The sequence below is a fragment of the Nyctereutes procyonoides genome, unplaced genomic scaffold, assembly GCF_905146905.1.
Source record: "Nyctereutes procyonoides isolate TBG_1078 unplaced genomic scaffold, NYPRO_anot_genome, whole genome shotgun sequence".
Taxonomy (NCBI): Eukaryota; Metazoa; Chordata; class Mammalia; order Carnivora; family Canidae; genus Nyctereutes; species Nyctereutes procyonoides.
The window spans coordinates 16093329-16119333 of record NW_026575142.1 but is presented as its reverse complement, the minus strand read 5'-3'; the positions used below and the strand labels follow the sequence as shown (position 1 = coordinate 16119333).

The 26005-nt window shown below is 38.6% G+C and overlaps 1 protein-coding gene across 1 annotated transcript in view; it reads left to right on the top strand.

The window, feature by feature from the left end:
• MYO3B (myosin IIIB) overlaps window positions 1–26005 on the top strand; it is a 384379-nt gene that overhangs the window by 275692 nt on the left and 82682 nt on the right. Inside the window, exons 30-31 of the mRNA XM_055307747.1 lie at window positions 12249–12309; window positions 13241–13340. Of these exons, the coding sequence (XP_055163722.1) occupies window positions 12249–12309; window positions 13241–13340 (161 nt within the window). The remainder of the gene's footprint in view (window positions 1–12248; window positions 12310–13240; window positions 13341–26005) is intronic.

Here is a 26005-nt window from a genome sequence, read left to right as displayed (position 1 = left end):
TAAAAATGCAGGATACTCCAATCTGAATTTTAAATAACCAGGTTTTTTTGTATATGTCCCATGGAGGATTTGAAAAAACTTATACCAAAAAAAATTATTGTTGTATACTTAGAATTCAAAATATACCATTAGGTGGGTGTGTTTTAGTACTAGCCCAGGTGCTTTGGAACAAATATGTCATGAATATATACACATATATCATAAATACATATCATAGGGTGTGTTGTTAAACCTTCACCAAGTGTTTACAGTAGTTGTCTAGCCTCTACGTGCTATAACATGTAATGTTTTTTACCCTTTAGGAGCTTTTGCTTGAAAATATATGCAAAGACATCAATTCCTGTTTATTTATTAAGGACTTATACTCAGGTATCATTTCCTGCAGCCATTCAATCTAAAATTGCAGACCCTGCCTCCAACACTTCTTATGCCCCTTTCCTGCTTCAATTTTCTTCTTTGGCAGTTCTGCTTAATGTGCTAGCATATTTACTTATTTCTTTCATTTGTTGTCTGCATTCCCCACTAGAATGTAGGTTCTTAAGAGCATAGGAATCTTAGATTTCCTTGTCACTGCTGTATCTCCAATATCAGCAAGAGACAAAGGTACTCAGTAAATGTGTAATGAGTGAATGATGTCTAGGAGGCTGTTGTTTTTATAATTATACAGAATCTTAAGTCTTTCCACCAAGTTAGAATCTTGAGTGTAATACAGTGTACAGAATCTTAAGTCTTTCCACCAAGTTAGAATCTTGAGTGTGATACAGTGTACTTCGTCTTAATATTAGTCCATGGATACAAGGTAAATAAAAAGTCAGTAGGTCAGGGATCAAGGAATATCTCTAAATATTTTTTTTCTTTATTTATTTATGATAGTCACACACGGAGAGAGAGAGAGGCAGAGACACAGGCAGAGAGAGAAGCAGGCTCTATGCACCGGGAGCCCGACGTGGGATTTGATCCCGGGTCTCCAGGATCGCGCCTTGGGCCAAAGGCAGGCGCCAAACCGCTGCGCCACCCAGGGATCCCAAGGAATAATCTCTAGATACAGTTGAGCTTAATATAATTTACTTCCTGGCAAGTTTTCTAGAATTAAATGTTAGTCGCTCTAAGCAACATTTATTAAGTTTCCCAAATATGATTGTGTGACTGTCTGGAAGAGTCCAATAACAAAATGGTGCTGGAGGCTGAGAACGCAGGTCCTGTGTCCACTGGATCTGGGTTTAGATCAGGATGTCCAGATGCTACCTAGGCAGGTTATAAAATCAGGCCAAGCTTCAGCTGTGAAAAAGGGACTCAAGTAGGACCAAGGCTGCTAGCACTGGCCTGAGGATTAACCAAGATGATCCAGTCAGATTCTCAGCACAGTAAAGTGTATTCAGCTGCATTGGCTGTGCTGTGGCCCTTAGCCCATGGCAATGCATTTCTTTGGGTCACGGTGTTCTTCCTCACCACTGCCTTTGAATCCCATTTCTGGATCTGAGGCTGGTTTTCTCTTAGCTCCTTTGGTTGCTGACAAAGAACTGAAGTTTTATAGGTTACATTAAGTATAGGTTATTTTAAAAGCTCTTAGTTGAGTGTCCTTTTTTCCAGTAAGGCAAGCTTTTTCAGCAGAATGAAAAAAGGCCTCCTACCCTTACCTTAGACTTGACACATGACAGCTGCTTGCAATAAAGTAGTAAAGGAGAAAATAAAAAGAAATGAGATATATAAGAACTGACAAATTAAGGCTGTATAGGCTCACGTTTGGGGAAAAGCAATGAGACAAACAAATATCAAATTTAAAGGACTCAGTGGGACTTGGGAAATTAGCATAAGTACATACATCTAACTAGAGTGTTAACTTCAAGCAATAGCATTATGAAACATTTACTAGGCTTTTTGAGCCCTTTTGATGAATTTGTCCTTGAGCCATGTTCTAAAACTTAAAATAATTATATGTCCAAGAACAAATATTCATCTATTTAAGTATAACTTGCATATTCAACTTATTCAGCAATTATACTGATGGGGATACTAAGAGACAGGATATGCCTTCAAAATCTTTATAAAAATTACCAAGTAGCCAAACCTAGTGAAAAACAAATAATACAGAAGCTGTGATCATTCTTGTTTGCTTTTTTTTCTGTGATCTCCTTTTGTATGATTATTACTTTCACTTCTTCTGTACTCCTTATATTTTCTTCATGTCATATATCAAAGCCCAGGAATAATGTTTTCCTTGTTTAGGAATCAAAAATTCCTGAAGTGTCCCAATTAAACTAATAATGAGGAACATCCCCCCCTTTTTTTAAATTTTATTTATTTATTTATTTATTTATTTATTTATTTATTTATTTATTTATTTATGATAGTCACAGAGAGAGAGAGAGAGAGAGAGAGAGAGAGAGAGGCAGAGAGAGAAGCAGGCTCCATGCACCGGGAACCCGACGTGGGATCCGATCCCAGGTCTCCAGGATCGCGCCCTGGGCCAAAGGCAGGCGCCAAACCGCTGCGCCACCCAAGGATTCCCATCCCCCCTTTTTTGGCCAAAGAGATAAACAAAGGTTAAAAAAAAAAACTGGTAATACCCAGTGTTGATGGTATGAGGGGAAGTGAGGGTCCTTTGGCACTTTTATAGGTATGAATGTTAGTTTTTGTCGCCTTTTAGAGAAGATTTTGGTGATATACTTCAAAAGCTTTAAAAAGGCAAAGAATTTGCTCACTCTTTGACCCAATAGCCTCAAATTAAGATTTACCTAGGAAAATAATTGGATGAGTACTCATAACTGTATGCATAGAATAATTCATGATCCATTGTTTATAATGTCATAAAATTAGAAACAATTTAAATATCCAAAAATAAGAGATTAATTAAATCATTTATGATAATCACCCAGTATAATATTATCAGCCATAAATATGCATGCACATTTGTCTATGTGCATATTGTGCACAAATATGTCGAAAAATGCTTGTTACTACCAAACTTAAGTTAAAATAGCAAACATATAATGAGCCTTTGTTTTTTAAAATGTATATTATATACATGGAAAAGCATCTGAAAAGATATATATCACGATATTAATTGCAGTTATATCTGGATATGGAAATTATCCCTGATTTTTATTTTCTTCTCCTTGAATATCTATTTTAGATAGTACAACAATGAATATATGTTATTTTTTAATCAGAAAAAAAAGGAAACATTTTGCCACCAGTTATTTTAGTCATTTACCTTGGGGAGAAAGTCAAAGATCACTACACTTTCATTGATTAGTGATTGGTGAATATTCAGACCTTTTAGGAATTTGGAGTGTTTTCAGAACCAAAATATAAAGAAGAAAAGACCAAACTGATGAACACAGCAATAAGAACAGCTCTGATATCTCAAAGCCAAGTGGCCTGTTCTTTGCTCTCCCTCCCTTAATCAAAATTTGATAAAGCTCATCCTCTGTAGATGATGTATAGTCACTTTTAATTGGTCAGGATATGGCACCAGATGAGTTAGTTACAGTACCAAGTTTTCAGAGTGGTTAGGCTCAGCAGATTGTAGAAATGCACTAGGGAGCCTCCAACTCTACCCAGAGTGGAAGAGATGTCTAGGGTGGGGATGGGGCAAAAAAGCTCTTCCAAGAAGCTGACATCCAGGCTAAAGGATAAGGGTGCAATGGCCAAGTGGGCCAGAGAGGAGAAGACATTCCAGGCAAAAGTATAAAAGTATGAATAGAACCCTAAGAAGGTTCAGTGGGGGCTTTACAAATGCTTATTTGTTGTGGTAGTGGTGAATAGAAAACAGAAGCATTCTAGGGGCACCTGAGTGGTGCAGTCTGTTTAGCATCTGACTCTTGGTTTCAGCTCAGGTTGTAATCTTGGGGTTGTGTGTTTGAGCCTCATGTCAGGCTCCATGCTCTGCGCAGAGTCTGCTAAAGTTTCTCTCTCCCCCTGCCCCTCTCCTCCTCTCTCCCTCTCCCTCAAATAAATAAAAATCTTTTTTGGCAGGGGATCCCTGCGGTTAAGTGCCTCCCTTCGGCCCAGGGCATGATCCTGGAGTCCCGGCATCAAATCCCACATCAGGCTCCTTGCATGGAGCCTGCTTCTCCCTCTGCTTCTCAGTCTCCCTGTGTCTCTCATGAATAAATAAGTAAAATCTTTAAAAAAAAAAAAATCTTTTTTTTTAACGCATTCTAGAAATCCTAGCTTTCCAAGTTTTATAATATGCACTATCTACACATTCTGGGTACCTTTAAATTTAACGTGATAATTTGTGTTCTTAGGACATTTTCTTATCTTCCAATCCTCTGTGCCTTCAAAGCTGTTTAAATAAATATAAGTAGTAAAAAGAATATACAGTGACACCTAGTTGATGCAATCGGGGAAAAGTAGATGCATAGTGACAATATGTGGACATTCAGATCTGGTAGTGTTCCACATTTATAGCCTCAGCCCTCACAATGTTCAGATTGCATATAAGAACTAGATAAGAATGCTTCACTTGCCAGTTGGGGTTTGATCTGAGACCAGATTGTATAGACATCCTGTTAGCACTCAGGTTAGCTTGGGATCTTTTACAAAGGACAGTGTCTTTTTCTCTGATGTCATTTTTAAAATGTTCTTATCTACCTTACCTTGAACTTACTGAAACCATTTACAAAGATGTTTACGTTTTCTATTATCCTTCATGGTAATTTCCATAAGGAAAGTTGTATGACTTGTTTATCTAAAAGGTGCCTCCCTCGTGATTCATGGGGATCCTACTATGTTGGTCTGGGCATATCTTTTGCAGAGTGGATTGGCTGCTACTACTTGGGAACAAGAAATTGACCTCTTCTTAAGAGCTCCATATACAACAGATTTTTTTTTTTTCCAGAGCTATCAAAGAAGCAGGAACAAATTTGCTTGGTTATGCTGATTAGCCTTTCTCCCAGGGCTACCACCGAAGACACGAATTTACAATTAGAATTAGTCCCAAATCTAGAGACAGCAGGAAGCTAACAGAAATCAACCCACAATGAATTAGCTGCAACCTATCCTGTTTTGAAATTAGAATATGCTTTCAAGTGTGAACGACTAATGGGTTTCTTCGTTTGTCTACAAGCCATTCTAAATTATAATTGATAAAAGATAAGACATAATCTGGCAAATTTTATCAAAGTTTAATAAAAACTGCAAAAAGGAATTTAAGTGAAGTTTATAAAATGGAGGGTCAGAGTGTAACCAGTGTGTCTCTACTCCTACCCAAGAAAGAAGTTACCAGTTCTAACCCTAAACTAAAAAAAGGTCAGTTACAAGACTAGATTGGTTGATCAGTGCTGCAGGAGTACTCTGCTCCTTTGTTTTAATTCTAAAATATATAAATCTATCTCTAGATTATTTCAACCAACTAGTGAGGGGGAAGCAAGGGGCAGAGTATAGTCCAGATAATACTACTCACTGTAAAATCACACGCTGGTATTCTGCTTTTCAAATATGACTCTTCTAAGTTTGGTTAATACAACTCTACTCTGAAAAAATCATCACCCCTCAGTGAACTGGCAAACTGAATTTTGGAGCCTATCAAAGCTGAGACCCAGTTTTGGAGTGTGATGATGGTGACTTCACCTAGTGCTGCCAGCCCAGCATGACAAAGCCAGCTGGCCTCGTGGATCTTTGCTGTAGAGGAGAGATGCTGGGGCATTCTCAGCAGCCATGTACTCTGGAGCCAGCGTGCACCCAGCCTCTCATCCCGTCACATTGGGATCAGGGTTTAGAAAGAATTAGATGTGAGTTTCATTTTGGGGGGCTTTTTCAGGGCAGATGCCCAGCAGAAGTGCTGTCAGTGAGGAGTTAGATTTTTTTGTCTCTCCCAGAACTCACAGCTGAGTGAACTGACTGAAACAACGTAGCAGAGCTGCCGAGCCCTGGAGGCAATCTGCTTAAGACTTTCCTCATGGATTCTGAGAGGCTAGAGGAGCCCTTGGAATATGCAGAGAGTCATATGTAGACAAAGACACCTACCTCCTATTCACTGATTCTGCCATTTAGTATGTGATTCCTAATGGAAGCTAAGGACAGTATTATATTTTTAAATTTTCCTACAGATTCAAAATAATATCACACTTTAAAAATGAATAATTCCTGGAGCACCTGACTGGCTCAGTCAGTAGAGCATGCAACTCTTGTTCTTGGGGTTGTGGGTTCAAGCCCTACATTGGACATGGAGCCCACTTAAAATAAAATAAATAAAAATGAATAATTCTTTAATATCATCTAATACTGGGCAGCCTGGGTGGCTCAGCGGTTTAGCACTGCCTTCAGCTCAGGGCGGTATCCTGGAGACCCCTGCTTCTCCCTCTGCTTGTCTCTCTCTCTCTCTCTCTCTCTCTCTCGTATAAATAAATAATCTTTTAAAAAATATCATCTAATACTAATTCATAGTCAAAACTTCCCAGTTGTCCTAAGAATGTTCTTAACACCTGTTTGTCCAAGCCAGGATCCAGTTTAGGTCATTACCTTGAGTTGAGTTGTTATGTTCCTAAATCTCACTTAATACATAATACTTACTTTCTCATGACACTGACTTTTTAAGAGATTGAGCCAATTATCCCATAAAATAGCTCACCTTCTGTATTTGTTTGCTTGCTTCTGTGTGGTCTTAGTTTGTCCCTCTATACCCTGCGTTTTAGGTAAACTATGAGGTTTAAAGCTTTGATTACATTCAAGTTCAATGTTTTTGACCAAAACAAAAAATATAAATGTCAAACACTTCACATTGCCTCACATCATAAGACAACGTTGTCTAGGCATCAGTGGTGCCAAGACTGTGCTGTATTAAAATATACTGTTACTATACTGTTACCTTGCTCCCCTTGTGACCTGAAAGAAGGGCTCGATGTGCTGATGCTTTGGCACCATATGAATGTCCTATTCACTACCAACCATTTGTCTGAAGTTTTAATGAGCGCTTGATAATCCTTGTGGGAGTAAATAATTTCCCTGTGGAGTCTCCTTTTTCTATGTCAGCAGGCTTTATACTGTACTATATTTTTTAAGTTTTTATTTTGATTCCAGTTAATATACAGTGTTGTATTAGTTTCAGGTGAACAGTTTCATACATTACCAGTGCCCATCAGGACAAATATACTCTTTAATCCCCATCACATATTTAACCCATCTTCCCACCCACCCCTCACAACCATCAGTTCTCTTTTCTTTTTTTTTAGTTTTTTTTAAGACTTTACTTATTTGACAGAGAGAGAGTGCCATGTGCACACACACACAAGCAGTGGGAGTGGCAGGCTCCCTGCTGAGCAGGGAGTCCGGTGTGGGGCTGGAGCCTGGTGTGGGGCTTGATCCCAGGACCTTTGGATCATGACCTGAGCCAAAGACAGATGCTTAACTGACTGTGCCCCCCAGGTGCCTCTGTTCTCTATAGAGAATTATAATTAAGAACGTTTCTTCTCTCTCTCCCTCTCTGTTTTTTTGCCCCTTTACTCATTTGTTTTGTTTGTTACATTCTACATATGAGTGAAATCATATGGTATTTCTCTTTCTCTGACTTATTTTGATTAGCATTATACTCTCTAGCTCTATCCATGTCATTGCAAATAGCAAGATTTCATTTTTTATGGCTGAGTAATATTCTGTTGTGTACATATGCCACATCTTCTATTTCCATTTTTCTGTTGATGAACAAGTACATCCATAATTTGGCTATTGCAAACAATGCTGCAATAAACGTAGAGGTGCAGGCATTCCTTTGAATTAGTTTTTGTATTTGGTGGGGAAATAAATACCTAGTAGTGCAATTGCTGGATCATAGAGTAGTTATATTTTTAACTTTTTGAGGAGCCTCCATACTGTTTTCCACAGTGGCTATACCAGTTTGCATTCACACCAACAGTGCAAGAAGGTTCCTTTTAGTCCACATCCTCTCCAGCACTTGCAATTTCTTGTGTTTTTGATTTTAGACATTTTGACAGGTGTGAGGCTTTAATTTCCCTGATGAGTGATGTTGAGCATCTTTTCATGTATTTGTTGGCCATCTAGATGGAAGTTGAGTTGTGTAAGTTCTTTGTATATTTTGGATACTAACCCTTTATTGGATATGTCATTTGCAGATATTTTCTCTCATTCCATAGGTTGCCTTTTAGTTTTGTTGATTATTTACTTTGCTGTGCAGAAGATTTTTATTTTGATGGTAGTCTCACTAGTTTATTTTTTATTTCATTTCCCTTGCCTCAAGAGACATATCTAGAAAAGAGTTACTATGCCCAATGTCAAAAAGGTTACTGCCTGCATTCTCTTCCAGGATTTTACAGTTTCAGACTTTACATTTAGGTCTTTAATCCATTTTGAATTTATTTTTGTGTATGGTGTAAGAAAGTGGTCCAGTTTCTTTCTTTTGAATGTGATTGTCCAGTTTTCTCAACACCATTTGTTGAAGAAACTGTACTGTTCCTGTTGGATATTCTTTCCTGTTTTGTCAAAGATTAATTGACCAGATAGTTATGGGTTCATTTCTGTGCTTTCTGTTCCATTCTATTGATCTGTGTGTCTGTTTTTAAAACAGCACCATACTGTTTTGATCACTGTAGCTTTGCAATATATCTTGAAATCCAATATTGTGATGTTTCCACATTTTCTTTTTTAAGAATGCTTTGGCCATTCAAAGCCTTGTGGTTCCATACAAATTTTAGGATTGATTGTTCTAGTTCTGTGAAAAATGCTGTTGGTATTTTGGTAGGAATTGCATTAAATGTATAGATTGCTTTGGGTAATACAGACACTTTAACAATATTTGTTCTTCCAGTTCATGAGCATAGAATGTCTTTCCATTTCTTTGTGTCATCTTCAATTTCTTTCTTCAGCATTTGATAGTTTTCAGAGTATAGGTCTTTCACCTCTTTGGTTAGGTTTATTCCTAGGATTTTATTAATTTTGGTACAATTGTAAATGGAATTTTTTTCTTAATTTCTTTTTCTGCTGCTTCATTAGTGATGTATAGAAATGCCCAGATTTCTGAACATTGATTTTGCATCCTGCACCAGTACTGAATTCATTTATCAGTTCTAGCAGTTTTTTGTTGGAATATTTCAGGTTTTCTTTTTCTTTTTTTTAAAGATTTTATTTATTTTTTCATGAGAGACAGAGAGAGAGAGAGAGAGAGAGAGAGAGAGAGAGGCAGAGACACAGGCAGAGAGAGAAGCAGGCTCCTTGTGTTGCAAGGAGCCCAACACAAGACTCCATCCCAGGACTGCAGGATCACGCCTGAGGGCCGAAGGCAGGTGCTAAACCGCTGAGCCACCCAGGGATCCCCTCTTCCAGGTTTTCTGTATGTCATATCATGTCATCCGCAAATAGTGAAAAGGTTTACTTCTTCCTTTCTGATTTTAATGCCTTTTATATCTTTGTTGTCTGATTTCTGTGGCTAGAATTTCCAGTACTATGTTGAATTAAAAGTGGTGAGAGTGGACAACCTTATCTTGTTCCTAACTTTAGGTGAAAAGCTCTTGGTTTTTCCCCATTGAGGATGATGTTAGCTGTGGGTTTTTCATATATAACCTTTACTAAGTTGAGGTATATTCCCTCTCCACCTAATATGTTGAGGGTTTTTATCATGAATGGATGTTGTACTTTGTCAAATTATGGTACACTCTTTATGCACTAATTATGACATGAACCAAGTCATTAGCTTCTTGATCCCTGATTCCCTCACCTGTAAAATGAGTATAAAAAATGTAACCAATTCACATGGCTGTTGGAAATATTATGAGATAACCATGTATCATGGTTACATGCCTGATAACATGTGCCAGTGCCTGATAACATACATGCATTCAGTAAGCATTAATTATTTTTTGTTATTGGGCTTTTTTTCTTATTTCAGCAGTGACAGCTTATGGAACATTATCACATTATCATTCACTGCCAGTCTCAGGTCCTTGGAGCAAATGACAACATATCTGATAAATTGCTGCAACGAAGTTGAGGCAGTTAGACTTTTAAGAAAAACTTATACCATTTTTAAAAGGCAGATTGGAATTTGTTTTAAATAAGTGTTGCTCAGATTAGATTGGTTCCTAAGGCAGGTTATAGAAACCAATAGGCCTCCATCATGCTCCTTGGGAGAAGAATGCCATTGTTAAGATAACATCTGGGAAATACTGTGTATTGTTTACAGCTTGTGAGGTTTCATTGTAGATGGTATTAAGCTAAAGGTTCTGGAAAGCCTCTTGGGAAAGAAACCTGCTTTAATCAAGCATTTGCTTAATCAGGTATTTTCTAATCTATTTGTCTTTGGACATTACCCATCTCACCTCCACTTTTATAAAACCAAGTAATACATATAAACTTTATATTGAGCTGCCTTAGATTCTTCCAAAGGTGTGAATGGAGACTCAAATTGATGAGCTGACCCTTAGTGGAGAGTTGGAAGATATCTGCCCCTGGCTTTCAGATCCTACAAAGCCATGCAAATGAGCAGAGTTCTTAAGAGATTTCATTTCTATATTGGGGCAGGTAGGGCAGAAATTAGAGAGTCCATCGTAATGTGACAGCTGAACTCTCTTCCTTAGATTGTCTCCAAACCTTACCAGGACTCCTGGAGGACCTCAGAGTCCATCTCTCCTTTAGGTGTCCCAGAACCATTGGGACTTGCCTAGGCTGACAGGAATGAGTTCCTTAGCTTGATGCACAAAAACCAAAGGGTATAAAAGATGTCAAGTTTCAGAGGAAGACAGAGGATTTGAAGTCAGGCCAACAGGCGTCAGTGTCTTCCCTCTGCCAGGTAGTCACCTGATCCCTGGCCACATCCCTCTCCCTCTCTCAACCGTTTCTTCATCTAGATAATAGGGACAATCAAAGCACTTAGATCAAAATTTCAAACGGCTGTGAAATTCTTATTAGATATATAAAAGCATTTGAAAAAATATGAAGTATTATATAAAAGCTCATTAATTTACTGTTAACGTGAAGGGTATTATTGCTAATCTGCAAGGCACATACTTGAAGGTCCATGAGTCATTCTTTTATTCGTTCAACTTGTCAAATATTTATTGAGCCCTTTACAACATACCAGCCCCTAGGGTTAGGTGCTGATATAGAGTATAGAATTAAGCAAATCCGATCCCTGCCTTCTTGGAACTTGCATTTCATAGTGGGAGACATAAGATAAATGTACATGGAAATATATGTATCATTATAGTCCCCTCTCCCAGGGTATTGATGTGATATTTTTTAAAGGGAGATATTTCTTATACCTATATATAGATGCATTTTGAAGATATTATCTGTGAACTGTTCACAGAAAAATCAGAAAATGAATTTATCAGTTTAAATAAATCATAAGATTTTTTTCATATAGAACTAGAAGAGACCTTAGTAATAGTTTATCTCAATTCCTTCATTTTGCAGATGAACCCTCAATACTATAAAAATTTCCCCATTTGGTATGTGTGTGTGGGTGAGAGAGAGAGAGAGAGAGAGAGAGAGAGAGAGGATGTGTGAGAGAAAGAAAGACACCAAGGATCTTGAAGGAGGAGTTAGAACCCAGATTTCTCTTCCCCTAGTCAGTGCTTTCTATTTTGCTGGGGTCCATCTAAAAAAGACCAGCTCATATTTTAACAGTGAGTAATAATTATTACACTTTTATAAAATGAGTTTCAATTACTAGAAATTGGGGACACAGCACAATCGATTTTTCCCATCTCTGCTCCATGAAACATTAATATTTTAATAGATGTTAGTAGGTTATCACTTTTTAAGTTGCTTGGTCAAATTAGTTTAAGAAACACTGCACCCACTCTGCACCCCCCACTTTAGGAATCTGGAAATGAATATTTTGATTATAAAAGATCATTCCTGCAGTATGGAAGCCTCTTAACTATGTAAAACTCCGCATTTTCCATACTTATTTGACTACAGAATCTATTTTGAATTATCTAACAATTAATATGATTACGATGTGCTGGTTGGGAAGTACCACCTTAGTGTCAGTTTTGTTGGCTTCTTAGGTAAAGTTTGTGAATGCCTAATAGTAAACCAGATTATACTACACAGCTTTAAAAAGGGCAGCTTTTATGGTCTTAGGACCTCAGGCTGTGAATAAAGCAACAGCACTTAGTAGGATGCATTTTCTTAAGTTGACCATGTCCTTTTAATCAAGGACTGGAATGGGAAACAATGGAAATTCAGTAACAGTGTGTTCTGATACATCTTTGGAGAGAAAAAATCTTCTTTAAGTTCTTAAACATTATTTCAGGCCTTTTAAAATTTATTATTTTTATTTTTAGGCATCCACAAGCCCAAGGTTCTCCAAAAGGGTGTGATGTCTCCACAGGACATCCAAATAAGGTATCTGGCCATCTTCTGGAATGACTGTGTATCTTTATTTCAGACTTGTCCAAGTCGATGACTGTGAAACTTGCCTGTGACTGCTTGGTCAGGTCATCCAAACATGAAACTGTTAGTGATATTTTGAAGTCTTTGAGACAAAAGCCCAGCTTGCTAAAGAACTTTGGTTCAGCAGAGAGACAGGGAGGTACAGTGAAGAGAGAATCAAAAGCCTGGAAATTTGCTGCTGAGAATAAATGCTAGCTGCTCCCCGAGGTGATTTGTCTGTGCACTCCACTCTCTACAGATGTTAGAGCCTCTTTTTGAGTAAGGACCCGAGGTTCTTTGGTAGCACTTTGATATCCTGCTCGAATTCAATATGTGAAATGGAGGCGTCTCTCTGTGACTTGGAGCCCACAGCAGGCTTTGAAGTCTGATCCAATTTTTGCTGCCTACTATTTGATGTTGAAAGGATGAAATGAAGAAAATGTACAGTTTTTGCCAGTAACTCTGCTGAGCATATGTAAGATTAAAAAAACAAAATCCTTTGGATGATGTACTTAGAAATGTTAAGTAGATTAATACCTTCCTATAGGTTTTCTTTTTTCTTTCTTAGGGATAAAAATTAAGCATAGGAGAGAATCAGCACATAGCTGTTTTTTTATATTCTGGACTATAATTAATTTAAGAGGGGGCTAGGTTGACTTGTTCAGAGGAAGAAATTAATGAATTAAGCAAAAGGTGCTGAGACTTAGCTACTAATTGCCCCAGGGAGAGGACCTCCACTCAATTCTAATGCAAGATGGGGGCAACTCACAACATGACCCCAGTATACTTACCTTCTTCTCCATATCATCAGGGTTAAAGGTCCCTTAGTTAAATGTAAGCTATGTCCTTAAGGCTGCTTCATCAGAAGATAAAAGTATGTTTCTCTTATTGGGTCTTTCTGAAGCACTCCGTTTCTGGGACTGATCTGCTGTCTTCTCAGACATGCCATGCTGCCCCAGGTCTCCCAGGACCAAGTCCCTCAAGGGGAGCCCCTGCAACACCTGGTAAGAACATTTTGAATTGCATGCTACTTCTACTTTTTGCATGCTTGTGTATTTTTTGATGAGTTGTTTAGGCAAGACTGTCTAGAAGGTAGGACTCAGATAGTAATATGATCTAGTGTTAGCAAAAAGTTCAGATTTGTGCAACCATAAAGGTTGGAAGCAAAATTTGTGTTAAAGGAGCCATTTACTGCCTTCTCACCCCACTCTACTTTACTCTCTGAGGGAAGAGAATAAATATCAAAGGCCATTATTTCCCTTTAGCTGTTAAAACCTCAAATTAGGGACCTGCTTCACAATATCATTTCATGAAAGGAAAGATAAACAATTGACCCAGCTTTCAGTAGAACAGATCATTTTGGGTCAAAATCTAGGACTTGGTAAGGAATATGGATTTAGAGAGCAGTTGTGCTCTTTTGGCAACACTACCATTCTTTCAGCAGGAATACACACATCTTGCCATACACTCCTTTGGGAAATAGCTTTTTATGTCCCCTTTCTAAATTCTTTGCCATAGAACATTGTGAAAGTTAGTTTGGGGGTTTATGTGTGACTATAATCAACATTCTAGAAGACAAAATAGAAGCATGATCATAAGAAATATATATGAACCAGAGGATACTAAGAGTAGTGTGGACCATTCCAAAGAAAGAATGCATTTCAACTTAAAACATGGACATTACACTTAATGTCAACTTCACCTATTTTTCTGAAATATGCAGTAGATATAGCCTTTCCTGTTACACTTATTTTTTCCCTCCAATCTAGATGGTTTTCTCTTTGGTCTGCCACCATACTGTCACCATTACTTTTCTTTTCACTCTTGTAAATAGCATCCTAAGTAGTCTTCCTGCTTCCATTCTTTTCCTCCTCCAACTTATCTTCTGCAAAGATACCTGAGGAGTTTTTCTAAAGCATACTCTGATCTTAACATTCCCTTCTTCCATACTCCTCCATGGCTCCCCATTGCTTCAGCATCAGCTGTAAACTTCTTGATGTGACATTCAAGGCTATCTCTCTTATGGTCATAATTTTCCTTTCTAGCTGTATCTTCCACTGATCTCTCTTTCTCATTCTGTGCTTTAGAATATCCAGACTGTTCTCTATTCTCCAAGTATGTCTAGTATGTCTTTTCTCTCCTCTGTGACTTCACTCACATGGTGCCCTCTGCCCCATCTATCCTTCTTCCCTGTCCATTTTCAGTCCTCTCCATTCTCTTTTTGTTTTAGAGAGCATGAGCATTTTGGGGGGGGGGGGTTGGTCAGGGGCCTAGGGGGAAAGGGACAGAGAGAGAGAATCTTAAGCAGGCTCCATGTCCAGCACAGAATCTGATGCAGAACTCAATCTCAGGATTGTGAGATCATGACTGGAGCTGAAATCGAGAGTCAGATGCTTAACCCACTGAGCCACCCATTCTTGATTCCCCGTGGTTCCCTCTTCTGTGCCCTTTGACTTCTCTTGTAGTACTTACCATATCCTGCCTTACATTACATTTTCATTTACCTACTAGATTGTAAACTCTCTGGGCTTACATATTTTCATTTCTGTATTCTTTCTCCCAGCCTAGCCTACATCCTCTAACTGAATTCTTGAGCATCCCAAGTCATGAAGAAATATAATGAAATATAATGGAAGCAAGAATGTAATGAAGCTCTTGAATGAGTCAGTGAAAAGTTTTATTTATTTATTTTTTTAAAGATTTTATTTATCTATGAGAGACACACACACACAGAGGCAGAGACATGGGCAGAGAGAGAAGCAGGCTCCCTGTAGGGAGCCCAATGCGGGACTCAATCCCATGACCCTGGGATGAGGTTCTGAGCCAAAGGCAGACGCTCAACTGCTGAGCCACCCAGGCATCCCTAGAGAAAAGTTTTAAATGTGTTTCTAATAATCCTGGAATAAAATGTCTCTTAGTCACCCCCAAAAAAGGTATAGAACACCAGTGGAACAAGCTAAAATGATCCAAGCTGTTTTATTTTTTTTTCTAGTTGTTTTATTTTGTTGCTATTGCTTTGAGTGGCATAGAAGGATAGGTTTAGGCAAGACAATGCATTATGTAAATCAAATTCTCCTTGACCTTAGAAAGCAGCAAAGAGAGATTGAAGAACAAAAGCTTTCCAGTTTTATGTCTTCAAGGTTATCAGCTGCGAAACAAGAGTATATTCTGTAAGACATTTTAACAAGTTATACCTTTGTGTTTAATTTTTTTTTTGCCTTGAATTAGCCATTATTTCAACCTATATTTCTGTGAAAGAATGAGAATGTTGTGATCTTTTCAGTGTAAAAAAAAAAAAAAACCCCACTAACATCCAACAAGTTTGCTTTGTAACTTGCAATGGATGCTAATAACTTCACTGTTGTATGAAGTGGTCTGGTGGGGTGGGGGATGAAGGGAGGCAGGGAATAAATCTAAAGTTAGGCCAGCTCTGCTCAGGGCAGGCATGCAAAGAAGTATACAGATGTGGGGCTTGTACAAAGGCTGTCTTCAGCCCGTTAGTCAGGGAGTCTCAGAAGTGTCCTTAATTGGTACATTTGAGCCTGATTCATTTTCACATAGGAGAGGAAAGCACAGTATACTCAGGGAGTGCATAGTACGAATCACTTTGTGACTAATCCAAGTAGTGAAATTATTTAATTAGACTGATAGGCATAAATGGACCTGATTTTCCTGTTTAAAAATGTGTTCTTTAGACCTTTGTCCTTTTACTTTTTTCATCTATTTACTCAACAATTATTAATAGTTACTAAGTGCCAGGAACTGTCCTGTTCTCAGACTTCTCATGCTGTTTTAAAAGATCAGTTTTAGCTTGATTAATTTCCAATTTGCACAGTCAGATATTTTTGTGAATACAATAAAAATGAATATAACTGATCCTTCAACAATGCAAGGGTTAGGAGTGCTGACCTTTGCACAGTCAAAATCCATATCTAACTTTTGATTCATCAAAAACTTAATAACTACTCATGTTGATCTGAAACCTTACTGATAACATAAGCAGTTGATTAACACATGTAATGTATGTTGTATGAATTATATACTATATTCTTACAGTAATACCTAACTTTTTCCTGTTGATCTGAAACCTTACTGATAACATAAGCAGTTGATTAACACATATAACGTATGTTGTATGAATTATATACTATATTCTTACAGTAATACCTAACTTTTTCTTAATTTTTTTCAGTATTTCTAAACTGTGCAGTTCATCTGTTTTTTCAAATTGTCACAAATCTTATAAAAATTTCCAATATATTAATTGGAAAAAAAAACCATGTATAAGTGGACCTACCCAGTTTGAATCCATGTTTTCAAAGATCACCTACTAGATATATAACCACATATTTGGATGTTGTGTCAATACCAAATTGATCTAAACTTTTCTAAATTTATTTCTCTAAATTAAATTACTCTTTCTTTACTAATCTTGTTGGGACAAGTAGCAAGTCACACCACACACCACACACCACACACATCACTAACCCTGTTCTAGACATATGTGATATATCAGGGCACAACAGTACAAAATTCCTGTCCTTGACGATGCTATGTTCCAGCAGAGGGAGATGAAAATAAATAATAAGCATAGTACAAAAGTCAATTGTATAGGATGTTAGAAGAGTCAAGTGTTATGAGGAAGGAAATACTGTAAGGGAGATTAGAGGTGGCCAAAGTAGGGAAGATGGGTTTGGGGGATGGTTGCACTTTTAAATGGGGTGGTTAGTGTCAGCTTCATTGAGAAGGCTTGAAAGTGGTGACCTAATTAGCCATGCAGTATTTGGGAGAAGAGTATTCTAGGCAAAGGGAATACCTATGGCAAAGGCCCTGAGAGGAGAGCCTGCATGGAATAGGTGAGGAGGAGAAAGAACCCCATGTGATGGGAGCTAGGAGAGCAAGAATGGTAGGAGTTGAGGAGCCAGATGATGCAAGTCAGTACTTCTTTTTTTTTTTTACTTTTACTCATTAAGTAATCTCTACCTTCAGCTGGGGGGTTTGAACTCACAACCCCATGAATCAAGAGTTCTATGCTCGGGGCACCTGGGTGGCTCAGTTGAATGTCAGACTCTTGATTTTAAATTTTTTTTTTAATTTTTTTTAATTTATTTATTTATGATAGTCACAGAGAGAGAGAGAGAGAGAGAGAGAGAGAGGCAGAGACATAGGCAGAGGGAGAAGCAGGCCCCATGCACCGGGAACCCGATATGGGATTCGATCCCAGGTCTCCAGGATCGCGCCCTGAGCCAAAGGCAGGCGCCAAACCGCTGCGCCACCCAGGGATCCCCAGACTCTTGATTTTAGCTCAGGTCTTGATCTCAGGGTCTTGAGTTCAAGCCCCACAGTGGGCTCCATGCTGGGTGTGGGGCCTACTTAAAAGAAATTTTTAAAAATTAAAAAAAAAGAGTCACATGCTCTACTGACTAAGCCAGCCAGGTGCCCCATCAGTACTTAAAATGAAGACTCTGATTCAGTAGGTCTGGGTGGCACTAAAGATTCTGCAACACCAATGAGCTTCCAGGTGGTGCCAGTATTGTTGCTCTGAGGCCCACAATAGTAAGAGTATAAACTTAGTGTGTGGAGTTGGCTGAGCATTTTTAGCTTAAGAGTGATATGAACTAAGTTGTGTTTTAAAATGATTACTCCAGCCCCTGGGTTGAGGATAGACTACAGACCTCATCAGTGAATGAAATATTCTGGCTAAGTGTCATTTTCCAGGTAGTTGAAATTTTCTAAAACCTATGACTCCCTTTCATACTAAATATAATGAACATAATTCTTTAGTGTCTCAGGACATGATCACTAATAATTATCACACCGAGCTATAATGCAGAGAGTCCTGGACACCATTATGAAATGGGACCACCTACCCTTTCTTGTGGTAACTCACCTAAGTGAAGCAGTTCTGCCCTTGGTTATCTTCTCATCTACAAGTAGTATAAATTATTCATATTTCTTTTTTTTTTAATTTTTGAAGTAAGCTCTACACCTAGTGTAGGGCTTGAACTCATGACCCCAAATAAAGAGCTGCGTGCTATACCAACTGAGCCAGCCAGGTGCCCCCATATTTCTCTTTGAAGGTCAGAAAGTCATTGCACTTGCTCCATTGCATTTTAACTACATTGGCTCTTAAAAATGGAGCATGGCACATTTGTAGGGAGCTGAGGAGCAAGTGGAATTGCACTGGACTCCCAAAGGAAGCCCAATGGCATTGCACTGTGTTGGACTGTGATAGAGCCCTCAGATAGTGTCTAATGTCAGGTTTAGTGATCTGATTTCAGATCTTTCGTGGGCTGTCCGCCCCATACTTCTACCCAGTCTAATGCCATCTCCCTCATTTTTCTTTATCTTTCTTGTTGCTCATTACTGTTATTGATATTGGCATTAGTTCAGCTAGCAGAAAGCAAACTTGAGCTCTATTTTATCCTTGAAACTCTTGACCAAACATCTCCGTTTTCCTGGAACTGAAGGGTTTTCCAAGATGTGGGGTTTTTGCCTGCTAATGCTAGGACAGTCCCAAGCAAATGGGGACAAGTTGGTTACCATATTACAATATCAGAAGTTGAACTTGCTTTGGGGAGGAACTGTTTTTTTCTTTGAAACCACTGTTTCAGGCAAGACAAAGCCTTAGATCCATGTGATAGAATTGCCTCCCACTGCCTGCCTGTGTTTGGAAGGGGTTACAAGCAGCTTGCCATACAGCAAGCACTGTGACCATAAAGGGCTGGGGTGTCATCACCCATTTGACAGAAAGAGTGTGTTCCTAGAACGGAGTCTCAAAAGCAACATAATCTCTCTTGAGAAAGACATGTAAACCAAACCCTATACAGAGGGAAGGCTACTAGGCCTCCCTGACCTGCATCCGATGCCCTTATGGAATGCCACACACAAGACTTTGAGGGCTCTCATATATGTGTAGTCTCTGGTACTCTGAATCCCTCCTCTTTTGGGCTCCCATTGGCCTGAGATAGCTTTTCTTCTTGCCCAGGTGCCACAGAATTCACTGTAAACCCTCATCAAGGAGACTGGTAAAGCCTGTCTCAGGACTTTTCTTGGTGAGATAGTAAAGGAATTACAGGCATGGAATTCTTATTCTGTTAGCATGGGAAGTGAAAAAAAATACCTCCCTGTTAAAAGACCTTTTTTGATGAGTAGTGCTCAAACTTCAGTGTGCATCAGAATCACTGGACCCATTCCACAGCCTGATTTGGGGTAGAGGAGAGGGGGATTTTGCATTTTTATCAAGTTCCCGGGTGACATCACACAGCTGATCTGGGGGCTACCCTTTGAGAACCACTGCTCTAGATGTCCCCTATCTCTATGATATTACATTGAATCAGAGAAAGTGAACTGTACATGTACAAGACTTTCTATTCATTCAAAAAACACTCATTGAGCACCTACTGCACATCAACCACAGGCTAGGAAGTAAAATAAAAAACTTAGAGAGTAATGTATTTCTAATATCTTGGTTTTTGCAGCTGTTGTTTCCCAAACCAGGTTTGGGAAATACACTGGTGTCCTTATTTATCTCCAGTGGTCTCATTAAATTCTCAGGAAGTTGTCAAGAACAAAGTTATATTTACTTGTAACTTTGCTATAGAGGAGGCGGAGGGGAGTGTTCCAGATTTTTTATAAAGTGTCTTAATTTCTAAAATTATTAGGAATTATTGCTTTTAAAAGATATTCTACTTTGCAAACTCTGCCAGCCTTTGCCAGCTTCCCTCAAGGCAAAATTGCTCTAAACTCCACCACATCTGAATATTTGCACAAATCTCTAATATGTATGTCATCACTATAATCTTTGTGTTCTGGTTTTTTGCAAAAGAATTTAGGCAAGGCCAGCATGAGGATTGCATGGTTTGAGGCTTGAGGGCATAAGGGTAGAGGATGGAAGAAGAAGGAAGAGAGGAGATTATAGCTCTCCTAATCCCAAACCTCAGTTCTAATCTAGCTCAATTTATAGTAATCATATGCCTTTCTTGTTTTTACCAGATCTGGATTTAGGGCTCATTTGCTTTTATTCTGCTTTTTTTGTAATTTTGGAGAATTCGAATGGAGTGCTGGCTGGCAGTCATGGCAACTGAGGCTTCTGTCCAAAATTATTACTTTCAGGAGGAACTTTGTAGGTTAACTACCACGAGGAGAACATCCATTTTGGTACCTCCATTTTCCCTGAAATTTGGGGTTCTGGATGATAAGGAGACATAGGTCAGCACCATATCCACTGCATCAGCCAGTTGAGGCAGTGAGATCCTGACCCTGCCAGAGGAGTTGAGGCCAGAGGGGAAGTGGCCACAGCCTGGGAGGTCAATTGTCAGCCACCATTCCCAAGGCTGCATGGCTCAGGGAAGGCCTTGTGACAGTCTGTTCTCATTCCTGCAACTCATTAATGCACATTATGAAGTTGCATAGTTTGGGGCCATTATTTCTGCTTAGATTGTGACTGCAAACATATCTGAAGAAAGTTCAGCAGGAACTTTTCCGGTGCTTTCCTGAGTGTGTCAGGTCAGGATGCACTTTTTGCCGATGCCAAGTGAGGTTCTGGCGCTGACCCAGGACATCAGGCGTGCAGCTGCCAAACAATACAAGGCGCGGGATGTGGGAGGCGAGTTAGGGTACTTGGCTTCCAGAATGGGATGCTGACGGCATGGCTGTAAAACGTGCTGAGAGGAATTTTATTTTTAAATTCTTTTCTTATTTGATGTATTTGAAACAGCACATACTCTGTAGACTACCCTGTTAACCTTGACTGCCTATTTTATTTTAAAGGATTCTTCAAACTTTACAATTAAACATAGAGTAATATAGTCGTGGGAGTAAGGAGTGGAGTGGCTTTTCTTCTTTTTACTTTTGTTTATTTTCCAAGATTAGAAGTGATACTTTTGTTTGTGTGTAATTAGTAGATTTTTTTTTTAATAGTAGTTTTGGGTTTTCAGAAAATTGAACAAAATGCAGGAATTCTCATATAGCCCCTTATTTCTTACCCTCCTGCAAGCTTTGCCCATTATTAACACCTTGCATTATTGTGGAGCAGTTGTTACAGTGACAAGCCACTATTGATACATTTTTCACTAAAGTCCACAATTCACATTAGGGCTTACTCTTTGTGTTCTACAGTCTGAGTTTTGACAAATGGACTGACATGTATCCACCACTACAGTATCATGCAGAGTAGTTTCACTTGCCTAAAAATTCCTTATGGGCTCCAACCTATTTATTCCTCCCTCCCTCCCCATAAGCTTGTGACAACTACTCTTTGGGGGGTGAGAGTTGCTATTTTTCGTTTGTTTTTGTTCTTTTACCGTTTACAAGTTCTCCCTTTTCCAGAATGGAAATATACTTGGAATTATACAGTAAATAGCTTCTTCAAATTGCCTTCTTTCAGTTAGGCATGTGTATTTGAACTCTCCTCTGTCTTTGCATGGCTTGATAGTCCTTTTTTTTTTTTTAATCCTGAAAATACTCTGTTGTGTGGGTGTGCCAGTTTGTTTATCCATCCACTTCTTAAAGGACATCTTGATTGCTTCCAAGTTTTGGCAATTATGAATAAAGCTGCTATAAACATTTTTATTCAGGTTTTTGTGTGAGTGTAAGTTTTCAACTCTTTTGGGTAAATACCAAAGAGTGGGATTGCTACGTCATATGGTGAGAGGAGCTGCCCTACTGTCTTCCAGAATAGCTGTACCATTTTGCATTCCCACCAGCAGCTAATAAGAGTCCCAATTGCTCCACATCCTCACCAGCATTTGGTGTTATCAGTGGTTCTATATTTTAGCCATTTTAATAGGTGTATAGTAATATCTCCTTGTTTTAATTTGTATTTCCCTGATAACATGTGATATGAAGCAATTTGTCATATGCTTATTTGCCACCTGTATGTCTTCTTTGATGAAGTATCTATTTAGATCTTTTTCCCATTTTTAAATTGTTATTTGTCTTCTTATTGTTAAGTTTTAAGAATTCTCTGTATATTCTGAATACCAGGTTTTTGTCAGTTATGTTTTACAGATGCTTCTCTCAGTCTGTGGCATGTCTTTTCATTTTTAAAAGTGTCTTTAGTAGAACAGTAATTAATTTTTATGTGTATATAATCAGGGAGAAAAATGTTTTCGAATCAGCCTAACTCCCATCTTGGCTTAGCACCCATTCCCCATCCAAAAAGGTAAAAGCAGTCTGAGAGGAACAAGGTAATCTGTTATGTAGAAGTTGAACATACGAGAACATGACACAAGTGTGTTCCCTAAGTTAAATGTAATCAATTTTAAGTGCTGTAGGGAGGCAAGACAGACGTAGTCCAAAAGTAAAAAAAAATCTTGGTTATATGACTATATGCAGAACCATACTAAGATTTTTCTCTAGTTTTCATTTTTCTGTGAGTTTCCTATTTCGTTTTACTTCTTAAGTAATTAGAATTCCTAAAATGACCAGGTAAACTCCAGTTGTCAGCTTCTAGTAAAAACTATTTAGCAGAAGAAACATTAAAAATTGTTGGCTTAAAATTAGAGAGGACTGGCAGAGAGTGAAATGCATCCTTATTACTCATTCATTTAGATATTCTTAGCAGTTTTTTATTGAGTAACCTACTAAGTGGCAGGCGCTATGTTGGGTGCTGGTGTACAAAAAGGCAGCAGGATCCAGGCTTGTCCTTGTGAAGTTTACATTCCAAGAGGGAAATAGACAAGGAACTCCAAAATCAAGTCTCCTTTCACTGAGATGTTACTAAGAGTGAGCGCTGGATCTGAGCCACAGCAAAGATCCTGGGCCTTGGAAGAGTAGAGAAGGGTCATACAGGCTTAAACCAAAGCTGAGAACTGAAAGGGGGGATCAAGAATTGGCCAGGCAAAGAGGGGAGAAGGGTGTCTCCAACCTTCTGACTGTCCCCTCTCCACTAGGAAAAGCACACGTAGGAGAATATAGGAGATCTTGGTTGTTCTTGTTTTTATAATTTTTAAAATTCTGAAATATGCATACAGAAAAAAAATTTAAAACAGATATGGGCAGTGTAAGAATTATTATAAACGAAGCCCACACATAATCACAACTGAGATTGCAAAGAGAACTTGTCCACACCTCAGAAATGTTCTGCACACCCTTTCCTGATTATGACTCTCTTTTTCTTCCAAAGTATGCCTCCTAAATATCATAGTTCCATTTTTGCCTATTTTTAAACTTTGCATAACTAGAATCATACAGCATGTATTCTTTGATTTCTAGCTTCTTCTTCTTTTTTCTTCCTATCATTATATTTTTCAAGATTAACTTGTTTATTTTCATTACTATAGAGTATCCTTTATGAATCCAGTCTTCTGTCACTAGGCATCTGGGTTACTTCCAGTTTGGAGCTCTTATAAAAAAGAAATGTCCATGGTTAATGGTCTTGGCAGTATGACACAACATGCTTTGGAGTCAGCCTTAAATGGATATCCCAACACTGCCACTCTAACAGTTTTGTGACTTTGGGCAAGTTACTTAACTTCTCTGTGCCTCTTTCTTCTCATCTGTAAAATAGGAATAATAAAAATACCTATAACATTGGATATGCATGTAAAGTGCTTAACACAACACTTGGCATATAGTAAGCATTCAACAGAGGTTTGTCCTGCATGGGGTTCTGTTTCTTATTCATGGGAACATTTCATTTTTGGGAGGGTAAGTTATCTACCAAGTTTATATGGCCTGATTTCTCTGGATCTAGAATTCTAGAAGCCTTTGAGATGTATCTCCTCCACCATCTTATTTTACAGATGAGGAAACTGAGCCCCAGTTGGTTAATACAGAGCTGGGATCTAGGGAGAAATCAAGGAAATGGTGCCTCTGGACCACTCCTATGGCCCAAAGTATTCTTGATAATGATTCTTTCTTTAGACAGCCACTTTAGCTTCTTACATGTATTTTCCTCTTTGCTCTACAAGAGAACAGGGGAAAAATAGAAAGCTCAAAGGATTGAACAGTTAGCTCTACGTATAGCAGTAGACTGTGAAGTCTGTTACGTTATGTCCAAGCTATTTGATAGTGTATTGGTCAGAGTTTATGATTTCCATCCTGATTAGGTTCAGAGGCAAGCAGGCAAAATAAGGAACATGAAACCATGCCTTGGGGATTATTGGCATTAGGTATAGGTGCTTTGTTGAGCTTGGAATGCTGTCAAATTCACATTAAAATTACTTGTTATCTTTTTAAAGGAATAATTTTCTTATTAAACTGTGAAGATGAAGTTGGGGTAATGATAGGAAGGAGAAATTCAAGATAAACAACTGACATTAAATGAGTCCACAATTTACTTCCAAGCAAGAACAATTCACAGTGACTTTCTGTTGCCTTGCTTCAAGTCTGCATTCTATCTTAATCCTGAGCGTTGCCCATCACCCCGCCCCTCTCCCGCCCCAGACCTTTCTAGTCGCATATTTTACCTGTCTTTCCAGGACTTTGCTGGTTAACCCCTTTATTAGCCTAAATTTCCTTGGTCACTGACCCACATTCTGAAGAATGTGTGCACATGTATGTGCACAGTGTGTGTGTGTGTGTGTGTGTGTGTGTGTGTGTGTGTTTATATGTTTGTAAGCTCTGGCAGCTTTGAAGGAACTTGAGGTCAGGACTTGTCCTTCAAAAATAAGGCTCCAGATCATCAGTTTAATGCATGAGAATAGTGCCTGGCACAAGGTAAGCACTTAATAAACATTTAGCTGCTGCTGCTGCTGTGATTTCTTACCCCTCAAATGAGAATCACTTCTGAAAGTACCATTTTCCAAGTTAACAGCTCCTCCTTTCATTTCAAATTGTCAAGACTTATGGACTATGCTAGGATTTCTGTAAACTGCTCTTGGTTTTTCCTTGATGTCACCACAAGTCTCTTATCACTTTGAACTTTTACTGCATTTAAGAAGAGTAGGACTAATTTGTTGGTATTTTCTAGGTCTGGCAATTTGTGTAATGGAAGGAGTTCTGTTTCCTTAATCCACCTAAATAGTATAAGGACTATACCCCTCCCACCAACTCAGATCTCCATTTCCTTTCTTCACTATCCAAAAGGGTCTGTTCAGTTGCTTAGCAGTAAGCAATTAGAACAGCCAGTCTACCTAGACATTAGGCTGGGTTTGTCTGACATATACATGAAGACTCAGTGTTCCCAAAGGGACTCTTCGTTTTTAAAGGAAGAAATTAATGATATCCCTTTTCATTAAATTGGTGCCAGGTATTTTTTCTAAGCAGCCTATTTAAAAGAACAAATTCAAACAGGTCCAAGAAACAAATGTAAGAGCTCTACAAAGCTCTTAAGGGATGAGTTTACATACTATCCTAATTTCAAAGGATAAGTTTTTATGCCCAGACACAATGGCGGGGCTCTCCCAGTGGGCACACACCAACTTTAAATGTCAAACTCTACATTTGTGCAGAAATCAGATAAGTGCAAAGAACTCTAGGCTTGTTTCTGTTCTTAACTGATTTGTCCTCCAAAGGACAGTTCATATGCTAACTCATTACACAAGGTCTTGAATGTTTGGGGTGTGGGTGGGGGACAGAACATCCAACGATCCACTCCAAGTCTCCAAGGATCAGATTACAAAGTGTCTGTTCCATTTGTCATTCACTGCTACCCATGCTTAGGGTAGTTCAGCTCACAGCATCACACTTGTACCCTGCCTTCTGATTTTCAATTTGGGTTGCC